The 23,531-nt window shown below is 46.9% G+C and overlaps 1 protein-coding gene across 1 annotated transcript in view; it reads right to left on the bottom strand.

Annotated features, from left to right (window-relative positions):
* The window catches only part of TASOR2 (transcription activation suppressor family member 2), a 72,554-nt gene that overhangs the window by 22,329 nt on the left and 26,694 nt on the right, over positions 1–23,531 (bottom strand). The window contains exons 6-12 of the mRNA XM_054988576.1: positions 23,087–23,187; positions 20,965–21,068; positions 14,799–14,871; positions 14,447–14,521; positions 11,743–12,516; positions 5,409–5,579; positions 1,664–2,567 (exon numbers count right to left, since the gene is read on the bottom strand). Of these exons, the coding sequence (XP_054844551.1) occupies positions 1,664–2,567; positions 5,409–5,579; positions 11,743–12,516; positions 14,447–14,521; positions 14,799–14,871; positions 20,965–21,068; positions 23,087–23,187 (2,202 nt within the window). The remainder of the gene's footprint in view (positions 1–1,663; positions 2,568–5,408; positions 5,580–11,742; positions 12,517–14,446; positions 14,522–14,798; positions 14,872–20,964; positions 21,069–23,086; positions 23,188–23,531) is intronic.

Below are 23,531 nucleotides of genomic sequence, written 5' to 3'. Positions count from 1 at the left end.
TTGGGGCCCCTTTTGGGCCATTTTCAGCCCCTTTTTGCCATTTTGGGCCCAATTTTGGCTCTGAATGGCCAGGATTGGGTCCAAAACAACCAGGACAGGTGATGTCAGGGGGTGTGGCATATGCAAATCAGTTATGCTAATGACACACTTCCGGTGATGGCAAGGGGTGTGGCATATGCTAATGAGTTATGCTAATGAGTTCCTCCAGCTAATATTGCACGTCCCTTGAGCGTCCTCGTGTCATTCGTCTCGTGTAGTTTAGCTGTGAGAATAGAAATTCACAGTAAGTGAATCAATTTTCCTTTCTTGCTGTTGGGACATTCTCACTTGTCTGAAAGACGCTGGCTGTTGCCCTTTCTGTCTTCTGTTCTCCCACTTCTCTTGTCCATTTTATTCACTTTTATTCTTGCTGTGCCACCACCTTCCAATGTAGGTCCAATGTAACCCCAGGTAACAAAGTATCATGCCTGCCCTACACAACATCTAGTTAAGACATCAGTATAGAGAAGGAGAGGGAGAGAGAGTTGGTGGTTTCTTTTTATGTTGTGTTATTCCTTCCGTTCACTATATACTTGCCTGTATAGAGTTAGAAGTTAAATAAATGTTTTTGGAATTAATGAAGGAAGAAAGATCCTCTGTCCCACGTAGTCCCCCAACCGCTCGGGACCACTAGCAGAGGAGGGAGGTTAGGAGGCTGTCCCGCCTAACCGGAACCCACTACAGCAGTGATGGCAAACCTTTTTGAGCCCGAGTGCCCAAACTGCAACACAAAACCAACTTATTTATTTCAAAGTGCCAGCACTGCAATTAAACCTGAATACTGAGGTTTTAGTTAAGAAAAAACAACTCATACAGTTGTCCCAACTAATTAACATCTCTCTCTCTCTCTCTCTCTCTCTCTCTCTCTCTCTCTCTCTCTCTCTCTCTCACTCACTCACTCAGGAGCCACGACTGAAAGTAAAGCAAGTTAAATCAAAGCAGTTTGGCCTTCTTTACACCAGCAGCCCTTCTTGCAAGCACTCTCTCTCCCTCTCTCTCTCACTCACTCAGGAGCCACGACTGAAAGTAAAGCAAGTTAAATCAAAGCAGTTTGCCCTTCTTTAGACCAGCAGCCCTGCTTGCAAGCACTCTCTCTCTCACTTGTTCAAGAGCTACAACTGAAAGTAAAGCAAGTTAAATCAAAGCAGCTTACTCTTCTTTAGAAAGCCAGCCCCAGCAGCCTGGCTGCTGCCTCCACTTCCTGCTGCTAAAGAGACGGGCAGCAGGGAGGCAGCCTTGAGGAAAAGGAATCATGTGGGCAGGGCCAAAACCGTGTGATCTCTGCTCAGAGCTACTGGAACGCCGTTGCAGACATTCCCCCTCCAAATAAGCCCTGAACCTAGCGATTGGCGACTTGGCTCGCGTGCCCACAGAGAGGGCTCTGCGTGCCAGCTGTAGCATGCGTGCCATAGGTTTGCCATCGCTGCACTACAGGGACAGTGGTGGCAGCAACTACCCGGAGACAGAAAAGTGAGACAGCCCCTTCAGGTGCTAGTCTAGGCAAGGGAGGGGTAGGCAGAGTGAGGTCTATCAGTTAAAGAAAAGAAAAAAGGGAGAGGCCCCGATTCGCCACAACATCCATACTGGATTCCATACCTTTCCAAACCTGGAAAAAAACACTTACCCATGTACAGCCCGGATGACAGTTCTCTCTAAAGAATTATTAGTGTATTTGCTATCTAAGCGGAAAAAGTATTCAGCCTCCCACTGGCAAGTCACTCTAACGGTCTGGTTGCAAAAGGTCACTTTGTGGGACTTCCAGAAGTCCTCCTTCAGCCTGGCTGCCATGACGGCAGAGCGCGAGGATGGCAAGTAGGCCCTAAATTGCTTGTGCGGGTGGCAAATGTTCTGCTGGTGCCGGAAAGGCAACACTTTCCCAACAAGGGGTCTCGACTTTGCATTTTTCACCCCGTTATTGGAGTTGGGAGGACTAAGTGACCCTCTCCAAGGGAGCTGCTTTTTCAAAGGTTCTGACGCCAAAGAAGCGTAGGAATGCTCCGAGGAGATCAAAGAGGGCACGCCCGAGTCCGAAGAATCTGCGGGCTCCATTGGAAGTGCTTCGTGGGACTTGGCCGGATGAGGTCTCGCGCTCTTCTTTTTGCCAGAACCTACACGGCCCCTGTCTCGAGGACTGGAGGGGGGTTCCACACTTGGATCAGGTTGTAAATGAGCAGAAAGGGACCAATGATAATTCCTGCCGGAAAGAGGAGCGCCTTTCCATTTTTGGTTGATTCTGTGATACTCGTGATCCGAAGCCTTGCGCAAAAGCTTCCCCCTCGGCAGGTGCCGGTGCTCTCGGGACAGGCTGTTGGACAGTCCAGATCTGTTGGCATTACTAAGCAGCACCGAGTCACAAGAGCTTAATGCTAGATCGGCCAACATGTTCAAGGCATGGGAATCGCATTCATCCCTCCTCAGGGCCGGAGAAGCCTCCTGAGAAGCAGGTCTTTCACTCGAAGGACCGTTCTCGTCGCAATGGTTCTTTGATTCGATTTCCTCTCTCTTGTGATGGACGCATTTCTTCTTTACTGCACAAAAATGGTCAGGAAATCAGCGTTAAAACAAGATTCCAACATCACTCGGTGTTGAAAAATAGCTTTGTATCACACATCTCCACAATTTCTGTATTAGATGAGTGCAGGTTCCAATTCCACTCACCATCATCTTGAAAGGGAAGGGCCTGAGACTATATTGGGTTGGTGGGGGGGGTGGGGGCACAGATCAGCCATCAAAAGATACTGCCAATGTAAATACTGGGGGTCATAAATTTAAAAGGATTCAAATGTGTGTGTGTGTGTGTCACCCTCAAGTCAGAGTTGACGTATGGCAACCCCTGGTGGGGTTTGCACGGCAAGAGACTATCAGAGGTGGTTTGCCATTGCCTGCCTCTGCGGCCATGGTCTTCGTTGGAGGTCTCCCATCCAATTACTAACCAAGGCTGCCCCTGCTTAGCTTCTGAGATCTGATGAGATCAGGCTCACCTGGGCTATCCAGGGCAGGGCAGGCCAAACGTTAATTGATCAAAACTAGATGCTTTTCAAGTACTTGTTATTTCCCTCCGTATCTATGGCACTCACTGGCCAAAAGGTGGGAGCAAGTTTGTTTCTTAGCTGTATATTTGGGTAGACTCCCATTTGCACTTTTTAAAATCTCTATAAACAAAATGGCTAGAGGCTATCAATTAAAAAAATAAGATGAAAATTAAAGGCAGTGGCTTGAAATATACTAAAGGGTGGGAGCCCTGAAGTTTTTAATCGGGGCATCTCTGGAAGTGGCCAAAATGCCAAATAAGGGACAATTCACACAACCGAACTGGAACACAGGGAATATGACAGTTAGAGTGGTCCCTCAGTGGAACAGGCTTCCTTGGAAGGTGGTGGGCTCCCCTTCTCTGGAGATTTTTCAGCAGAGGCTAGAGGGCCATCTGACAGCAATGCTGATTCTGTGAACCTGGGCAGGTCATGAGAGGGAGGGCAGGAAGTGTTGCATCAATGCTCAGTTCTCGCGGCCCCTTCTTACATGCCCAGGGTAAGGCCAATCGCCAATTTTGAGTCAGGAAGCAATTTTCCCAAGGCCAGTTTGGCTACGGATCCTGATGGAGTATTGCCATCTTCTGGGCATGGAGCAGGGGGTCACTGGGGGCGTGGGGAGGGGAGATAGTTGGGAATTTCCTGCATTTTGCAGGGGGTGGACTAGATGACTCTGGAGGTACCTTCCAACCCTATGACTGATTCTATCAAACAGGTACAGAGTTTTGCACCTCCCTAAGCAGTCGTGTGAATGAATCACCATACTTGCAATTTTGTCTACCTTTTCCCACCATCCTCACCCTTCCCTCCCCTGCAAAAACAGCACTCGGTGGGACAATTAACGAAGGCGAGAGGCAAGCTGGCCCACGCGGCAAAGCAGCACACTCACAGACACTGCATCAGTGCAAACCAAAGAGACTCTACTCTACCAACCACATATTTATCTTGCCCTTCTTCCAAGCAGCTCCCGGTAGCATCCAAGGTTTTCCTTCCTCACAACCTCCCTGAGGGGTAGGCCTTGCTAAGAGAGAATGACCGGTACAGATTCTCTCATCAAGCTTTGTGGCAACTTGGCAATTCGGACCTGGGTCTCCCAGAGCCTACGCCAGTACTCTAACCACTACACACACTGGCTCTCATTCCCCTAGCCTTTACAGCTGGCAAAATGTTTCATAGAATCATAGAGTTCGAAGGGGCCATACAGACCTTCTAGTCCAACCCCCTGCCCAGTGCAGGATCAGCCTAAAGCATCTCTGACAAATATTCATCCAGCCTATTCTTGAAAACTGCCAGTGAAGGGGAGCTCACCACCTCCCTAGGCAGCTGATTCCACTTTTGAACTACTCTGACCGTGAAAAAGTTCTTCCTAATATCCAGCCGGTACCTTTGTGCATGTAATTTAAGCCCATTGCTTCGGGTCCTACCCTCTGCTGCCAACGGGAACGGCTCTTTGCCCTCCTCCAAATGACAGCCTTTCAAGTACTTAAAGAGAGCAATCATGTCCCCCCTCAACCTCCTCTTCTCCAAACTAAACATTCCCAAGGCCCTCAGTCTTTCCTTGTAGGGCTCAGTCTCCAGACCCCTGATCATCCTCGTCGCTCTCCTCTGCACCCTCTCGATTTTGTCCACATCCTTTTTGAAGTGAGGCCTCCAGAACTGCACACAATACTCCAGGTGCAGCCTGACCAAGGCAGTATAGAGAGGGGCTATGACCTCCTGCGATTTCAACGCTATGGCCCCTTTGATACAACCCAAGATTGAATTAGCCTTTTTTGCCACCACATCACACTGACTGCTCGTATTTAGTTTACAGTCCACTCTTACCCCAAGATCCCTTTCACATATGTTTCAAACAGGGACCTTTTTTTAAATCAGAAAGGCATAGAGAGGCCTGGGACAGTAGCTCTGTCAGAGTTCAGGCACAAGCAAAGAACTCTTTAACCCTGTTCTTCCTCATGGGAGAGAAAGCCAGTGTTTCCCAGGGGTTAGAATGTCAGACTAGGGCTGGGAAGAGCCCGGTTCAAATCTCCAGGTAACCAAGAAGTTCTCTGATCTGGGGCCAGTAACGCACTCTCAACAAATCGTACTTGGCAGAGTTGGCATGAAGAAAGCACTTGGGGAAAGGGGTAGGATAAACACACAGATACAGGAACTGTAAACAGCAAAAGGCTCTGGCAGAATGTTTCCGCATACACAAGACGGAGAGGATGAAGCTCGTAAAGGGGGTCTTCCTCCTCAGGAAGAGGGGCTGCTCGGGCCAAGAGGGATGCTTCTAGCCGCCAACTGTACATCCCTGACTGGGGTTTGAGGACCTTTGGCCAGAAAGAATCTGGATCTTACTCGTCTGCCTCTTGTAGATTTTCTCCACCTTTTCCGCATCCAAACTCTTCCTGCAGTTCAGAAGCCTGGGCTTTTTTTGTTCTGCGCCGGGGCCTTCAGAAGCGGATGATGCTTTCGTGGCAGACTCGTGCCTCGTCTTCTGCACAAATTCTGCCGACAAAACCTCAGCACCTTGGAGAAAGAAAAACTGTTACAGGGGAGGGAACAGGTTATACAATACACAGGTAATTCAACTCCCTGCCTCAGTGCTAGATGCTGTGCAGCCTCTGTATCGGGGTGGACAATCCCCATTCCTTCTGGCCCCAATGAAGCATGTCTTAGCTTAGGTGCAGGCCACGGAAAAGCCCTTCCCTGAACCAACACCAGACGTGGCAGAAAGTTTTTTCTGTATGCACAGCACTCACACCCCACCGGTTCACGTTCTAGGCTTTTTGTGGACTCCCTATTCTGCCATTTGTTTTGGATCTCTCCCTCTTTTTTGTGTAAATCACCAGGTTTTATCATTTTAATTGCTGCTGGTTAAAAGATTTTCATAAGATGTTTACAGGCATTTTAAAATGCTCATTTATTTGCCTGTATCTTGCTGTTTCTTTCCATCCCAACTACAGACCCCATGCCGTTCACTGATCACTCTCAGAACAAGGCAGGGGACTCAATGGGAGGGAGAGACTGAACAGTCCAACTCCACTCCATTATCGGTTCTAGTAGGACACACACACCACAGATTTTATTGTTCTCTCAGTTTTTCCACTCCATGGCTTCTTACTGAATATTTTGAATAAATTGTTTTGTTTTGTTTTTAAAATTATTAGGTGAGAATATTAATACATACAACTAGGGGTGTGCAAGCCAAAAATTTTCGGCTAAAGCCGAAAGCAGAAAGCCGAAAGAGGATTCTCTTTCATATAAGCCGAAAGCCGAAACGGCCAGCCGTTTCGGCTTTCGGCTTTCGGCTTACTTTCGGCTTTCGGCTTTTTCAATGGGAAAATGCCTCCGGCGTCTTCCCGGACGTCTGGAGGAGGCATTTTCCCACCGAATCAGCCCAAAATTGGTGGGGACCTTCCTCTAACCCCTCTCTACAAACCCCCCAAGTCTCAGACCGATTGGACTTTGGGGGGCCATGTTATGGCCCCCCAAAGCAGGTCCCCCTATCCTCCCATAAGAAAGCGAAGGAGCAGCATATTGTTAGCATGCTGCTGCTCATCTTCTTCATTATTTCCTATGGGGAAAAATGAAGAAGCAGGCTTCCTTTGCCAGGGGTGGCATTTTGCATGCAAAATGCCCCCTTACCCTCAGGGGCCCTTCTCCCACCCTTCCTCCCACCCCCCACCAAGGCTCAGCCTGCTCCCACTTGGGGGGGCCATTTCATAGCCTCCCCAAGTAGGTGCTCTGCTCTCATCTCTACCACTGACAGCTGGGGGAGGCTTGTCTTGCCAGGGGTGGCATTTTGCATGCAAAATGCCCCCCAGCCCTCAGGGGCCCTTCTCCCACCCCTCCTCCCACCCCCACCAAGGCTCAGCCTGCTCCCACTTGGGGGGGCCATTTCATGGCCTCCCCAAGTAGGTGCTCTAATCTCTACCACTGACAGCTGGGGGAGGCTTGTCTTGCCAGGGGTGGCATTTTGCATGCAAAATGCCCCCCAGCCCTCTGGGGCCCTTCTCCCACCCCCCACCAAGGCTCAGCCTGCTCCCACTTGGGGGGCCATTTCATGGCCTCCCCAAGTAGGTGCTCTAATCTCTACCACTGACAGCTGGGGGAGGCTTGTCTTGCCAGGGGTGGCATTTTGCATGCAAAATGCCCCCCAGCCCTCTGGGGCCCTTCTCCCACCCCCCACCAAGGCTCAGCCTGCTCCCACTTGGGGGGGCATTTCATGGCCTCCCCAAGTAGGTGCTCTAATCTCTACCACTGACAGCTGGGGGAGGCTTGTCTTGCCAGGGGTGGCATTTTGCATGCAAAATGCCCCCCAGCCCTCAGGGGCCCTTCTCCCACCCCTCCTCCCACCCCCCACCAAGGCTCAGCCTGCTCCCACTTGGGGGGGCATTTCATGGCCTCCCCAAGTAGGTCCTCTCAGCCCCTAAAGTCCACCCCTTACAGCCCCACACAAACCCAATTCCCCCCCAGCTGCCACACACAGACCCAAATCCCCACATTAGCCCCTCACAGACCCAAATCCATCCCCACCTGCCCCACACCCATAACCCCAGGAACAGGCTGGCAAAGGCCAGCCCTCTCGCTTTGTTCCCTATGCTGGGAACTTCTAAACTCTCTTTCCCTGGGCAATTCTGCACAGCCCAGGGGTGCCACAATGGTGGGCACACTTCTGAGTGCCAGCTGGTCCCTGTGAAAGAGCACCTAAACCACAGACACCCTCCCTCAAATTCCCCCACCACCTACAGAGATGGCTGGCCAGCCAGCTCCATTGTTCCCTATGATGGGAACCAACTGCACAACAAAGATTAAAACAAGAACAACACAAAATAAAGTTTTTAAAAAATTATTTTCTCCCTTCCAAAGTACAAGTAGGCAAAGCATTATGACACATTACACCAGCAGTCCCCCACACAGAAAAATAACACAACTCACTTAACATCAGAGAATCACAAAGCACGATTCCTGTCAAAAACACTTTATTTCTTGAACAGCTTTAGGTTACACAGCAGGGGGGAACACCAAAGGGCATGGCAGCACTATCTTACACAAAAATAACACAACTCAACATCAGAGAATCACAAAAACACAATTCCTGGCAAAAACACTTCATTTCTTGAACAGCTTTAGGTTACACAGTAGGAGGGCACAACAGGGCATGATAGCAATGTACTACAAAAAATAATACAACCCACTTCACCGTTTTTGACAGCAATTGTGTTTGTGTGATTCTCTGATGTGAAGTGAGTTGTGTTATTTTTGTGTAGTACACTGCTTTCCTGCTCTGTTGTGCCTTCCTACTGTGTAACCTAAAGCAGTTACAGAAATAAAGTGCTTTTGACAGCAATTTTTTGGGGTGATTCTTTAATGTGAAGTGAGTTGTGTTATTTTTGTGTAAGATACTGCTTCCATGCCCTTTGGTGTTCCCCCCGTGCTGTGTAACCTAAAGCTGTCTGAGCCTTGGTGGGGGGTGGGAGGAAGGGTGAGAGAAGGGCCCCAGAGGGCTGGGGGGCATTTTTCCCCATAGGAAATAATGAAGAAGATGAGCAGCAGCATGCTAACAATATGCTGCTCCTTCGCTTTCTTATGGGAGGATAGGGGGACCTGCTTTGGGGGGCCATAACATGGCCCCCCAAAGTCCAATCGGTCTGAGACTTGGGGGGTTTGTAGAGAGGGGTTAGAGGAAGGTCCCCACCAATTTTGAGATGATTCGGTGGGAAAATGCCTCCCCCAGACGTCCGGGAAGATGCCGGAGGCATTTTCCCATTGAAAAAGCCTTAAGCCGAAACGTTTCGGCTTTTTTTCTTTCGGCTAGCTGAAACGTTTCGGCTTAGCCCGAAACGTTTCGGCTAACCTGAAATAAGGCGAAACACTTTTGTTTCGGCTTTCTTTCGGCTTTCAGAAAGCCGAAATGCACATCCCTACATACGACCCTATATCTTAATCTATTCCTAATCTATCCCCTTTTTCTATAACTCATTATATCATGTTTACATTCTGCTTTGTTAAGCTAAGCTCTATCTGTTAGCTTCAGATCTATTATTATTAACTTAAAATCTGTTATCTATTACTATCTGTTAACTTCAGATATATTTAAATTTAAGCTAACAATTAAATAAAATAACTACTTTATTAATTTTACCAATACCTATTAACTCCAAATCATTTTGAATAAATTGTTGGTTTTCTAAAAGGTTGACTTATTGGTAACCACCCTGGAAGTGTCACAAATGAGCACTAGATACAAATATTTCAAATGAATGGGCCTTAGAGGAGCTGTAGAGTTCTAACAGAAGAGGGACCTGGCAGCCAGGGCCAGGACCCATCATCTCCCAGAACCTGCACATGGGATTTGAGAGGAAGAGGACTTTATTTATTTTATTCAACTTATACTCCACCCTCCCTGCAAGCAGGCTCAGGGGGACTTCCAACAAAATACACTGTTAAAACACAATGAAACATTATTAACATATTAATCCAGATAGCATAAAATTCAGGTGCCACCAGACAAATCAGGCTGTTACAGGATCACCATAAACCATGGGCACTACCATGATGGAATTCCAGGGCGGCTGCCGAAGGAGGTGGTCAGAAGGGGGACAAAATACTGGCCTCTAGTTCAAGGCCAAGAAAACATCGTGATGCGACGTCCACCCATAAAGTAAGGAGCCCCGTGGTGCAGAGTGGTAAAATGTAGTACTGCAGCCCAAGCTCTGCTCATGACCTGAGTTCGATCCCTGTGGAAGCCGGGTTCAGGTAGCCGGTTCAAAGGCTGACTCCGCCTTCCATCCTTCCGAGATCGGTAAAACGAGTACCCAGGGGATGACTGGGGAAGGCAATGGCAAACCACCCCGTAACAAAAGTCTGCCAAGAAAACGTCACGATGCGACATCCCCCCCATGGGTCAGTAATGACTCGGTGCTTGCACAGGGGACTACCTTTCCCTTTACAGAGATTATGAAGATAGTTTCTTCCCAGCTTATTTGATAACATGTACATATGTCGAAAAGAATCCAGTAGCACCTTTAAGACTAACCAACTTTACTGTAGCATAAGCTTTCAAGAATCACAGTTCTCGTCGTCAGATGACACATCTGACGAAGAGAGCTGTCGTTCTCGAAAGCTCATGCTACAGTAAAGTCGGTTAGTCTTAAAGGTGCTACTGGACTCTTTTCAATTTTGCTACTACAGACTAACACGGCTAACTCCTCTGGATCTAAGTACATACGTCTCTTCCATACAGGGTAAACAGAATTGCCACCTTTTCTGCCACTGGAGGAGGTAAGCAATTTTTGCTGATAGGCCCCCCCCCCGTCTCATCACAAGCTGCCCAGTGTGCCCCCACTGCTGTTCTGTTGGGTCCCCTGTCACCTAGGAGTAGCAAGAGCTGAAAAGCAGTAAAGTTCTGCTCCCAAAAGTGGAAGTGCTGCCTTCTCTCAGCAGGAAGCTATTTTTGGATACAACGTTGAGTCCTGTTGGGGGTCAACACACCTTAATGGAGACTCCGGAAAAGACGCCAGGGAAGAGGAGGCCCAGTTCTTGGACCCTGCCAAATCCAGCAGACCCCAATACATGGGGTTGGCATACACTACAGGACAACACCCACCCACCTCCGTTATCACCTCCTAGATTACAAGAACCCATAGAGCAGAGAGCTAGAAAACCAGCGTTAGAAAACGGGGCACTCACGTGGCAGAAGAGGCCTCCCCGTCGTAAGCACTACTCTCCAAAAGAAATCCATGACGCACGTGTTTCCAGACCTGGAATGACCCCTCCCCACAAAGGTGTACTGGGACAAAACCTACCATAAGTGTCCTCGGTAGCTACCAACCCCATCAGGCTTTTTGTGGCCAGCTCTAGCTACCAGACTAGACAGATCTGCCAAGTAACTTTACAAAAGACTCCACTGTGGTTAGTAAAGTTTTATTGAAAAGTTGCTAGTATCAGGATTTTACTGGATTCTTTGTCAGGATTGAGGTACAGACAAGTATCAAGGACATGTATCATTCACAGGCTAGCATTCTCCCCCTGCCCGTCCCTAGAGGCTGGCTAATTCCGCAGGAAAACATCTACGCAGGGGATGACACACAGGGTTTCAAGGTTATGCGGGCTCCCTTCTCAGAGGCTAGGAGCAAGCACAGTCTAGGAGAGATAATTTCCGGAACAAACAGATTCACATCCCGTAAGAGTGAAGAAACAGCTTACAGCACAGGACAACACCCTGAGTACGGCAGATGCTGCCAGCATTTGACACCCCAGAAGTTTCAAAAACCTCATCTTAGAACCTGGTTCCAAAGTTAACCTCCCTACCTTACTGTGGCTGGACAGCTTCTCTATATGGCCTAGTGGTCCCCAACCTTTTTGGCACCAGGGACCGGTTTTGTGAAAGACAATTTCTCCATGGACCGGGGGGGGGGGGGGGAGGCAAGCGGGGAAGCGGGCGCTAGTGCAGCCCGGTTGCTAACAGGCCACGGACTGGTACCAGTCTGTGGCCCGGGGGTTGGGGACTCCTGGATAAGATCAAGGATTGGAACCAACCACCTCCCATGCAGGCACAGAGGGCATGCCACATGCCACATCAGCTCATGTAAGGGCTACCCCTGTAGCTTGACCGCGGGGCAACTCATCACTAAACCAGGACTAAGTTCAGTGGTTCTAAACCCCCTTTGATTGGTGCCACACTCACCTCTCTTCCTTCGAATAGGATACTGAAGATTTTTTAATTTAAGGGTGGGTTCTTCGGAGTCTGCCGAGGGCCCCTGTGTTTTGGAAGACGTAGAAGAGAAATCCAACTTTTTCTTTCTGGATTTTTTCCGCTTTTTGTTGCTCTCCGTGATATAGAGGATCTTTAGAGGGGCCCATTTCTTCCTAGCGCTTGCTCCAAGGAGCCTGCTGGATTTCCGCTTGCAGTGCGGCAAAGCCCGCTCGTTTGTCCGGTTGGATTTCCTAGCATCCTCTGTGCTGTGAGCAGTCGATTCCACAGGTCTCCAAACCCTCGTGGTTTCGACAGGCTGTCCCGGCCCCTGAGGGGGAACAGTGTCTGACCTTAAGCCTGAAGAGCTGCCGGCATCACGCGTTCTACTACTGTTGGGAGACTGAAAATCAGAACAAGCTGAGGCCATGGACATTTCCAAAGTGTAGTTCTGGGGATCCAACAGGTAAAGCTGCAAGTGAGAAAAGGAGCTGGGGGGACACTTTCCAGACACGGCTTCAAGGTCAGACTTCTTTAAGAACTGGTCGAAAGAGAAGGACGGTCTGTCCAGTTCGGTAAGGGTGGGCAGCAAATTCTTATCAATCGTCACAAACTCTTGGAAGTGCTGCTTAACTAGAGTGCCAAAAGGGACCCCTTCTTTTTTGTGATCCTTAGCTGCCTCCGCCAATGCATACTGAAGGGCTGGCAGAACCGAAGGGACTTGAGAAGATCTTTCATGCACCCTGTGGTCGCATCTCAAATCTTTTGCTGTCAAAGAGAAACAGCGTTAATGAAAAAAATGCACAGAATTTAAAAGTACCTATGTGCAAACAGCTTCATGAAATTAAAAGGAACACAAAAATCAACAACTCTGCAAAACTGTACGGACTCTCTCCTCCGATAAAAAAAAAATAATAAAAACATTTTAAAGAAATGTTCTGAATAATCCGAGAGTAGCACTCTTGATACTATGTGAAGTTTTCAATTTCTCTACTGATTATTGATTCAGTTACTCTACTGGTAAAACTCATTATTGTGGCGTTCAGATGTCAGAAACAAATAGTAGTTTATTCATTATCAGAACAGGCCAGGAAATCCTTGGATTTTGCTCTTCCTTCCTCCACTCACATTGCGTGCCAAGACTGAAGGCCACCCGTTTAGGAAACAACTGCAATGCAGCCCAACATCCAAATCAGGAGGTTTAAGCCAACTCCAGGCTGATTCTTGGCCTCCAACAAGGATTTCAAATCAGTTTAATCCTTTGTAAATGAGGGAAATCACATTGTGCTTGGTTCTAAATTAGCAAAGAGTCCAGTAGCACCTTCAAGTCTAACCAACTTTATTGTAGCATAAGCTTTCGAGAGCCACAGCTCTCTTCGTCAGTTCTCGAAAGCTGGCAATGCAGCTGACAAAGAGAGCTGTGGTTCTCGAAAGCTTATGCTACAATAAAGTTGCTTAGTCTTAAAGGTGCTACCGGACTCTTTGCTATTTTGCTACTGCAGACTAACACAGCTAACTCCTCCGGTTCTAAATTAGGAACATTTCGATTTTGGTGCAGCGAACAAAGAAAGGAGGAAAGGGAACATTTCCTGGCTCATTTTTATCATGAACACATGGTTTGTTTGTGAAGTCTAAGGGTCAAGAAACAAGCTGTTGGTCAATTTCGCTGTTAGCCTATAAAGCATCACCATTTTAACATTCCACCAACAGTTTCAGAGGATTAGTGCAAAGTTAGACAGTAGCAAATATGATACCGACTCAATCCTAGAGCTGAGACTGAGTCTCCTACTGGAGGAAGTATCTACCCCAGTTTAAGAGTTAATGTTCTTATCATTTTTGATACTGCCAATGTATCACTGTTGGATGTGGATCACATTGACTCCAACTGGCTCTGGTGGTCATTTATCTTCTGCACAAAAATGGCTGTTGTCACCCCTGCCGTTGCATGCGTTTTACACAGATATACACCTTTTCATTTCAGAAGCTACTTCACACATCTAAAGAAGGCTCAAGCTCACCAAAGTTTCTGCCTCGGGCAGAACTTTAGAAAAGCGGCATATACGTTTTCTAATATAAACAAACTTTGTGCCTCAATAAAACAATTCCATCAGGGTAAACTTATTCGTGTCTTGCCACAAAAACTACTCAGAATTGTGTGGCAGGGTCAAGAATTACAACTTGGTTCTAATTAAGGATTTGTTAGAGTGCCACAGAATTCTTGGTTGTTTTTGTCGCAAGAGGTCATAGATCCAGAGGAGTTCACCGTGTTAGTCTGTAGTTGCAAAACAGTAAAAAGTCCAGTAGCACCTTTAAGACAAACCAATTTTATTGTAGCATAAGCTTTCGAGAACCACAGCTCTCTTCGTCAGATGCATCGTCAGCTTTCGAGAACCACAGCTCTCTTCGTCAGATGCATCGTCAGCTTTTGAGAACCACAGCTCTCTTCGTCAGATGCATCGTCAGCTTTCGAGAACCACAGCTCTCTTCGTCAGATGCATCGTCAGCTTTTGAGAACCCCAGCTCTCTTCGTCAGATGCATCGTCAGCTTTTGAGAACCACAGCTCTCTTCGTCAGATGCATCGTCAGCTTTTGAGAACCACAGCTCTCTTCGTCAGATGCATCATGCAACTAGACTTTTTACTATTTTGCTGCAGGAGACTTCATGCAGTGACCAGTGCGGCAAGCGTCTCAGTTCTACCTGTAAGGCGTGCTGGCCCTGGTGAGGACACCACAAACAAGGCCTGAAGACATGGACAGTCATCAGGGACAGCATCTGTGGGGGGAGAAAGGGGCACAGAGATAAGACTAACAAACTCGAGGTCTGGTCTATCGTTCTCCTCCTCCCCAATCACCCCTGTACGGTATGTCAAGCGGAGACAGTGACCAGCCGAGGGTCCCACGGTGAGCTTCATGGCTGAGTGTGGATTTGAAACGGGGTCTCTTAGGCACTAGTCCAACACTAAGCACTACCCCATACTGCCCACCCCTTTAAAAGCAGATCTTCCATAGAACACATTTATGGACACAGCTGCTGCAGGCTTCATTCTCACCTTTTTCTTTTATCAATGCCGATGAGGCAAGTAAGATGAGAATCCCGTGTTCGTTCAAATATCTGACAAGGGCCTGCAAAACACACAGAAAGCGGGGTGAACGTCATCTTCCACCTCTTCTTCCACTTGAAACCTTCCGTTGGACCTTGAAGTGATCTATCAATGCAATTCTCGTTCGTTTGCATTTTATTTATACACACGTCACTTAAATGCAGGGCTTTTTTTCAGCTGGAACACGGTGGAACGGAGTTCCGGCACCTCTTGAAAATGGTCACATGGCCAGTGGCCCCGCCCCCTGATCTCCAGGCAGAGGGGAGTTGAGATTGCCCTCCGCACCGGCAATCTAAACTCCCCTCTGTCTGGAGATCAGGGGGCGGGGCCACCGGCCATGTGACCATTTTCACTGAGCGTGATTTAAACTTTCAAAAACTCCCCCCTTGTTCCAGCTGACCCAAAGCGATGTCATTGTGCGGTCCTGAGTTCCACCACCTCTTTTCCCAGAAAAAAAGCCCTGCTTAAATGTATAGAAGTATTCTATCTATCTCCACTGAGCCTAAGGCAGCATACATGAAGTTTGCTATATTTTATCCTTACACAACAGCCCTGTAGCATAGATTAGGCTGGAAGGGAGGCCCTCCAGTGAGCTTCATGGCCAAGCCAGAGAATCATGCTGCAGCGTCCAGTCCAGGTTCAGTATGCCACCATACCTTGCCTGGGATGGGGATAAGTATTAATGAAATAGAAAGATACCTATGAATCAATAAAGGACACACTAGTCCCCCTTCCTGACAGTTAGAGCTGTCCTTCAGTGGAACAGGCTTCCTTGGGAGGTGGTGGGCTCTCCTTCTTTGGAGGTTCTTAAGCAGAGGCTAGAGGGCCATCTGACAGCAATGCTGATTCTGTGAACCTGGGCAGATCATGAGAGGGAGGGCAGAAAGGGTTACCTCAGTGCTTCGTTCTCGTGGCCCCTTCTTATATGCCCAGGGTAATGCCAATTGCCACTTTTCAGTCAGGAAGCAATTTTCCCTAGGCCAATTTGGCTACGGATCCTGACAGTGTTTTGCCATCTTCTGGGCATGGAACAAGGGTTACTGTGAGTGGGGGGGGGGGGGAGGTAGTTGTGAATTTCCTGGACTGTGCAGGGAGTTGGACTTGATGACCCTGGGGGTCCCTTCCAACCCTATGATTCTACAAAAACAATAAAAGTATTCCATGCAACATTCATCAAGTTTTTGTGCTGTCTTCAAATTTACTATTCCAGTAGATCAGAGTGCCCACCTTTCAGTAAATTCACCGCACTGGGAGTTAATAGCCATAGTTTTCCATACTGGTTAGTTTATAAGTTTAGTTTATACATTAGGATAAAACCATAGAGTTTCTGATGATTCCTAAAGCAACATGGTATCACTTCCGGATTTCCCCCAGAAGTTACATAATGATGCATGCAATACCAGTGATTTTTTTTTAATTCCCACTGCCCAAGGAAGGTGCAGCAGGAATAGCAACTTATCAGTGGAAGGTTGTCCTGACCCAGATAGCCCAGGTGAGCCTGAGCTCGTCAGATCGCAAAAGCTAAGCAGGGTTGGCCTTGGTTAGTAATTGGATGGCAGGCCTGCAACGAAGACCAGGGTTGCAGAAGCAGGCAAGGGCAAAACCACCTCTGATAGTCTCTTGCCTTGAAAACCCCACCAGGGGTTGCCATAAGTCAGCTGTGACTTGAAGGCACCACACACTCATACAGCGGAAGGTCACCATAGGCGAGAGACCCAGCGAGCCTAACTAAGAGTAGGGTGCCTCAGGCCACCTGGAGAGTTCTCCATAGAGACTTAATTAGAACCAGAGACTTTCAGATAGGGAACCCACAGTGCAATCCCATGAAAAGCTAACCTTGATTTCAATAGGCTTAGACTGGAGTAACTCCGAGTGAGATTGCACTGCCATTCCCTCTGCCTGCTAGGCTACACGAGCTCTTTTCACTGAGCCAACCGGTTCATAAATGTCTCTTTGCAAAGGACACGCTGCTTTCTGCGCAGAGCATGGTTTCACTTTCAGTACAGAGAGCTGCCAAGTGGGAAGATGCAAGCGGCCCTTTTTACTTTCGTTTTCAGCTGTACTCCGGCTAAAGCTTTAAAAAACAAGTCTCCTGTCTGCAATACATTTCCCCTGACGTTGCTGACACCCTTCCCTTTTAAACTACCTTTGGTATTTATTCTGAGTTAAACACCCCCTCCCTCTCTTTTTAGCTGTCTCGTGTATTTATTCTGTGTTAATTTTTTACAACAGCTTAGACCAAGTTGCAAAAACTCCATAATGTTAGGCAAAAAACTCTGGGCACAATACAGGCAAAGCACTCTTAAAACCCCATTCATCTCACTGGGTGAATTAACCCCTTTCCCAAGAACACCCCCCAAGAAAATCTTAACTGCATTTAACTTGGGCTGAAGTGTGCCATCTTAAACGTTACAGTTATTACAGGAGTCACATACTAACCGATGACCTATCTAACCAAGCAAGCCATGTAACAACTCCCCCAAGATATTAACCTGAACCATTTCTTGTCTGTCATCTAGTTTTGATCGGTGTCCTCATTTACTCTTTGCTTTAACCAGGCATGCATGTAATAAAAATTATTTCACACTTTTCCTCTGTTTTTATTTATTTAAAAAGGAAAAGGTAGTCCCTTGTGCAAGCATTCAGTCATTAATGTCCCATGGGGGGATGCTGCATCACGATGTTTTCTTGGCAGACTTTCTACGTGGTGGTTTGCCATTGCCTTCCCCAGTCATCTACACTCTACCCCCAGGAAACTGGGCACTCATTTTACCGACCTCGGAAGGATGGAAGGCTGAGGGCCAGGCTACAAGTGACAAAAGGCACAGGTTGGACACTTGTCAGCTTCCCTCAAGTTTTGATGGGAAATGTAGGCATCCTGGTTTTACAGCTCGGCACTCCGACTGCTGTCCAATGGACTTTTCAACTGTCACTTGTCCAACATTCCACCAAGCTGCCTACATTTCCCACCAAAACTTGAGGGAAGCTGACAAGTGTCCAACCAGTGTCATTCGTCACTTGTAGCCTGGCCATGAGTCAACCTTGAGCCGGCTACCTGAACCTGGCTTCGGCCAGGATCGAACTCAGGTTATGAGCAGAACTTGGGCTGCAGTACTGCAGCTTACCACTCTGCACCACGGGGCTCTTACTTTCTATTTATTTATTTATGTTATTTATAGTTCGCCTGTCTCTCTGAGACAGAGCTAGGTGATATTACAATTTTTTCTTTACGGCTAAAAAGCTGCCAGAGCAAGAGGGTTCAGTCTTTTCCCTAAGCGGTTTCCTCAACAGACTCCACACTGGGCAACCACGGGCCAGTCATCCTCTTATCCTAACCTACCTCACAGGGTACTTGAAAGAAAGGGAGAGGAAATGAGACACAGAATTCGCCTTCTTGAAGCTGGAGGAGAGACTATAGCACATCTGCAGCTACGAACAGCTACCGGAGAGTGGTGAGGGTGCCATTTTCATTTGCCCCAGAGAGGAAGAGAGATGGATATAGGGTGACCTTCAGGAAGGTGCAGGATCTCTAGCCCTGGGAAGGAACCCAACAGGTGCCATCAAATGGAGAGGAGGACAGAAACAGATGGCATTTTTACAATGTCTCCAGCTCCTCTGATAACCAGGAAGTCAAAAAGTGGGGAAATTATACTTTAAAAAATTAATAGCACCTGCTTTTTCCTCCTCCGTTGCGGCTAGCAGAAGCTTTAGCGTGCCGGTATCTATTGAGGACATGCTACAAGGGAGAAAGACGGATCCCCTTCTCCCCCAATGCCATGGCTCTTATCCAATTAACTCTCTCTCGCACGCACAGAGGGCACCTGCTTTCCATGCTTAAGGATCCTATCAGGGATCTCCCCCATCAGAGGAAGCCTGGTCCTTGTAAAAACTTCGTACGTTGAGCAGTTAATGAAATTAATGATCTCTCTGACACACACACAGGCACACGCACAGAAGTTCTCTTTTCTTCTGTCTAGCGGCTACCGTTCTCATCAGCTGGAAATGATTCTCTGTTATTTAGACACAGGCTATCTCCTCATCATTCTGATAGCTCCTCTACAGTAATAACAACAACATTCAATTTATATACCAGCTTAATGCCCACTCAGAGCGGTTTACGAAGTATGTCATTATTATCCCCACAACAAACACCCTGTGAGGTGGGTGGGGCTGAGAGAGCTCTGAGAAAGCACTGCCTGCTGCAATGTCCCCCAGCTGGCTTCAAGCGGAGGAGTGGGGAATCAAACCTGGCTCTCCAGGTTAGAGTCCTGCCGCTCTTAACCACTACGCAAACAGTCAAGCCACCTGCTGTTGAACAGAATGCATGGTTTTACTTCTAACAGATGTTGTCCCTATATGTTGCTCTTTACTTCTCCCCATAGAAATGAATGGCAGCCATTCACTGATACAATAGAAAGTAAAAGGACTACATCATTAGATTCAGGACTAAATCTGGACCCTGACTTGGGTGGCACAAGATAATAAGAACAAACCCTGCTCCTGTCTATTCAGCTTCTTTCCTGGGTTCTGTCTCTTGGTCATCTAGGATGGAACGGAACATCAAGACCTAGTGAGAAGCACAGCCTTTACTACAATTGTTCCAAGTATGTGAAATGCCTTCCCCAATAAGGTGATTAAATTCCAGCTTTTCAGAGACGTTTTAAACCCTATAAGATTACTACAACGTGCTCTATGTGGAGCTGCCCTTGAAGACTGTCCAGAAGTTACAGCTGTTACAGAAAGCTGCAACCGGAGTGTAGGCTGGAGTTGATTGTACGGACCATATCAATCTTGTTCCATCTCCACTGGCTCCCAATTTGCTTTCAGGTTCCATTCGAGGTGCTGGTATTACAACTTGGGGTCAGTATACCTTAAGGACCACATTCTCCTACATGAAACTACCCAACCACTCGGGTCATTTTCAGAAGCGCTGCTTCAAGTTGCCCACCCCCCATCTGAGGCTAGGTGGGTGGCAATGCAAGAAGGGAAGTTGTGGCACCAAAACATTGGAACTCCCTCCCCAGGGAGTTTTGTCTGTATCCTGCTGTTGTCTTCTGCTAGCAAGTGAAGACAGAATCACCGAGTTGGAAGGGGCCATAGAGACCATCTAGTCCAACCCCCTGCCCAGTGCAGGATCAGCCTAAAGCATCCCTCACAAATATTCATCCTGCCTCTTCTTGAAAACTGCCAGTGAAGGGGAGCTCACCACCTCCCTAGTCAGCTGATTCCACCTTTGAACTACTCTGACCGTGAAAAAGTTTTTCCTAATATCCAGCCGGTACCTTTCTGCATGTAATTTAAGCCCATTGCTTCGGGTCCTACCCTCTGCTGCCAACTGGAACAGCTCCTTGCCCTCCTCCAAATGACAGCCTTTCAGATAGTTAAAGAGAGCAATCATGTCCCCCCTCAATCTCCTCTTCTCCAAACTAAACATTCCCAAGGCCCTCAGCCTTTCCTCGTAGGGCTCAGTCTCCAGACCCCTGATCATCCTCGTCGCTCTCCTCTGCACCCTCTCAATTTTGTCCACATCCTTTTTGAAGTGCGGCCTCCAGTACAGTACTCCAGGCCAATAACTGTTATTTGCCTTCCTCTCTGGTTTTGGTGTTGTGTGTTTTTATTGAATTATTTTTATATATACTTTATTTTAATGATGTCTTCAGGTTGAAATGTTTTTGATGTTCGCCACCGTGGGGACTCTACTTGGTGGAATGGCAGCATATGTTTTAAATACAAATAAATAAAATAAATATCTCTATCTGCTGATTGGCACCATGTTGCTATTTTTACTGTACTTATTGTTGCTTCTTTGCTTAATGTAATCCTAACAGATTTGTTAGATGCTGCCTTGAGCTTTAGAGAGGACAGATTTAAATGTTTTTAAATAAGCTAATTGACAGAATCCATATTTTGTGATTTGCTGACTGTCTTTAATGGCATTGCCTTTACCAGATTCTGAAGATTTTTATTCTGCACGAAAAAGGCTTCCAATTAAACAAACACAGATGCTAATTCGCAGATAACTTACTTCAGATAACCATTTTTTAAAAAAATACTTTCATTCTCCCCTAAAAACAAACAAAAACACAACTATTTCCCCCGGCATTTAATTACTTACCAGATCTTTCTCTTTCAAGCTCTCTATTAACTGATCCACTTTCATTTCATTTTGATTTAATATTTCCACTTCGTATAAACTGAACCAAATACCTTGAGAATGTACTGCAGAAAGGAGGGGAAAGCAACAATCTAAATACAGCTTGCATAAATGAAACTCATGGGCAAAAAATTAATTTTAAAAAGTGCAACAGACCCCAAAAAGGTGGCTATCCAAAGACACATTCATGCCTCTCTCCTGAGCACGTAAGGGTATTATATGGTAAGCATTCTTCAAAGAAAGACAGCCCATATTTTCACTATGATCCCAAGGGAAAACCCAGGACAGCGATTCTCAAATGGAGGGACATGAGTCAAGACCCAAAAGTCCTTGATCATGAAACGGGACACCATAGTATCTCCCTTCTAACAGAGCAGATGGGAGAACATTGAGATGGGCCAAACTGAGAGCTGTTCTATACTTGAGAATTAGCCAAGTAGTTAGACTGCAGCAATTTCTTGCTCTTGGGATAGTCTAACACCCTATTTCTAAAACCAGCCAGCCGGAAACCTCTGGAAGTTCACAAACAAGGGAAGGAATTCATGAATTCCAAGACTGTGTTTAGGGGCACAACTGCACACCTGTATGAGTCAAACTTACAGAGAAGGCTGCCCAACGTAACTCTGCATGATCACAGAATCATAGGGTTGGAAGGGAGTCCAGGGTCATCTAGTCCAACCCCTATACTGCTCTGGCCTTGAGTCTTTCCCATTGGAAGTGCAGCCTGAACAATTAAGTCATTTATAGGGCACTTGCTAATGCTCAGAGCATTTCATGTACACCGTTTTATTGTGATTCTTACAACAATTCTGCATGGTATTATTTCCCACAGTTCATATGTAGAGAGACCAAGAACAAAAGAGTGGCTTACCTAAGGTAGGGATTCAAAACCATGCAGACAAGATCTGAACTAAGGATGGGTTCAGACTCTTAGCTACAATGGCATGCCAACTCTCAGGGACTCACACAAAGACATAGAGGCAGGATCCTCTGATAGACCAAACTTATGTGCCCCAGAGGACACTTCGATCTGGCGACAAACAACTACTAACGGTCCCTGGCCCCAGAAAGGTAGTTTGCTGCCTTTAATCTTTCCCTTACACCCTCTGGGTAGATTGCTGCCACCAGGAATATTATATTCCAAGATATTTTATTTAAATTTTCCCTTTAGTAACGTGCCCAAGCGTCAGGCTCCTTCGTGGTTCTATGTGGCCCTGAGGATAGGAATGGGATATAGCAATGACAGCTACTGTGGGATATTACAAAAACAAAGTAAACTTTTATTTTTTTCAAGAAGTCTATCAGTTTCATAAGAGTCATTCTCAATTCTTAAAATTACTTCACTTAAATTTGTTCACACAGATCTCTTCTAAGGCTTCACACACAATTTGCCTATTTTTCCCGGACTGAATGTTCTTTCACAAACATACTCTTTCCACATCAGTTATATTTCTCTCAATACTTAAACATGCTCAGGCAGCACACAGCTAGCCTCTCTTTTCCTCACTTAATATTTCTCTCAGAATGGCTTAAATTTACTCAGCAGGCTGCACAGATCCTGACAGGCCTTCTCGGTCCTGGCTCCAACCTGGTGGAACGCTCTGTCTAACGAGACCAGGGCCCGGCAAGTTCTGTTATCTTTCCGCCGGGCCTGTAATACGGAGCTGTTCCGCCAGGCGTATGGTCAGGGTTGAGCTGGGCCCCCGCCGGCCGAATTAAAGGAGAGCGGGGGCCTCCCTATCAGAAGTATCCGCCACTTAACTTCCTTTTAACTGTGTTAAGTATTTTTCAGTGACGGCCGGATGAGAGACTGATTGATTTTCTGTGCTGCTTTCTGTACTTTTAAATATTTATACTGTATTTATTTTTATTTTAAATTTCTGCTAAATGTTTTATTGGAATGTTATGAAATGTAATCCACCCTGAGCCTGCCGGTGCGGGGAGGGCGGAATATAAATCGAAATAAATAAATAAATAAATCTACACACACATGCTTTTTTAATGGAGATTGCTCTTTTCAGAGTGTGTGTGTGTATATATATATATATATATATATATATATATATATAGTTTTAAACTGTACCTTCATCATTCGCGTAATTGTTTTTCCCAAAGGCAACTTCAGGCAGCTTCTTTCTCAAGTCTGACACGGCCACAACATATCTGGCTTCTAGCTTGGCTGGCCTGGCAAACGAACAGAAAGGGGTTCAAGAAGAACAGAAAGGGTTCAGACCAGGCTCTGATGCCTGACAGGTACAGCACCCATTTCCTACTACAGCATTCAAGTCTCCTGGAATTCAGAAAGGGAGTTTCCTGGCTATTTCCTCACCCAGCTGGGCTATCGAGGGAGGCAGAAGAAGGACGCTGAAACTGGGCCTGGAACTACACTGAAACAAAAGCTGGATCTCGAAGGATTATTTGGTCTCCCAGATGAGGCCCGAAGGAAAGAGCAGTCATATTTGTTCGAGGGCTAGCCAATCCTCCCAGCCAGAACGCCTTCATTCAAAACCCACAATCTCAACAGGCAA

Source organism: Eublepharis macularius, chromosome 9, assembly GCF_028583425.1.
Source record: "Eublepharis macularius isolate TG4126 chromosome 9, MPM_Emac_v1.0, whole genome shotgun sequence".
Lineage (NCBI taxonomy): Eukaryota > Metazoa > Chordata > Lepidosauria > Squamata > Eublepharidae > Eublepharis > Eublepharis macularius.
Note: the sequence above shows the minus strand (reverse complement) of the source record. Positions and strands in the feature narration are given on the sequence as shown.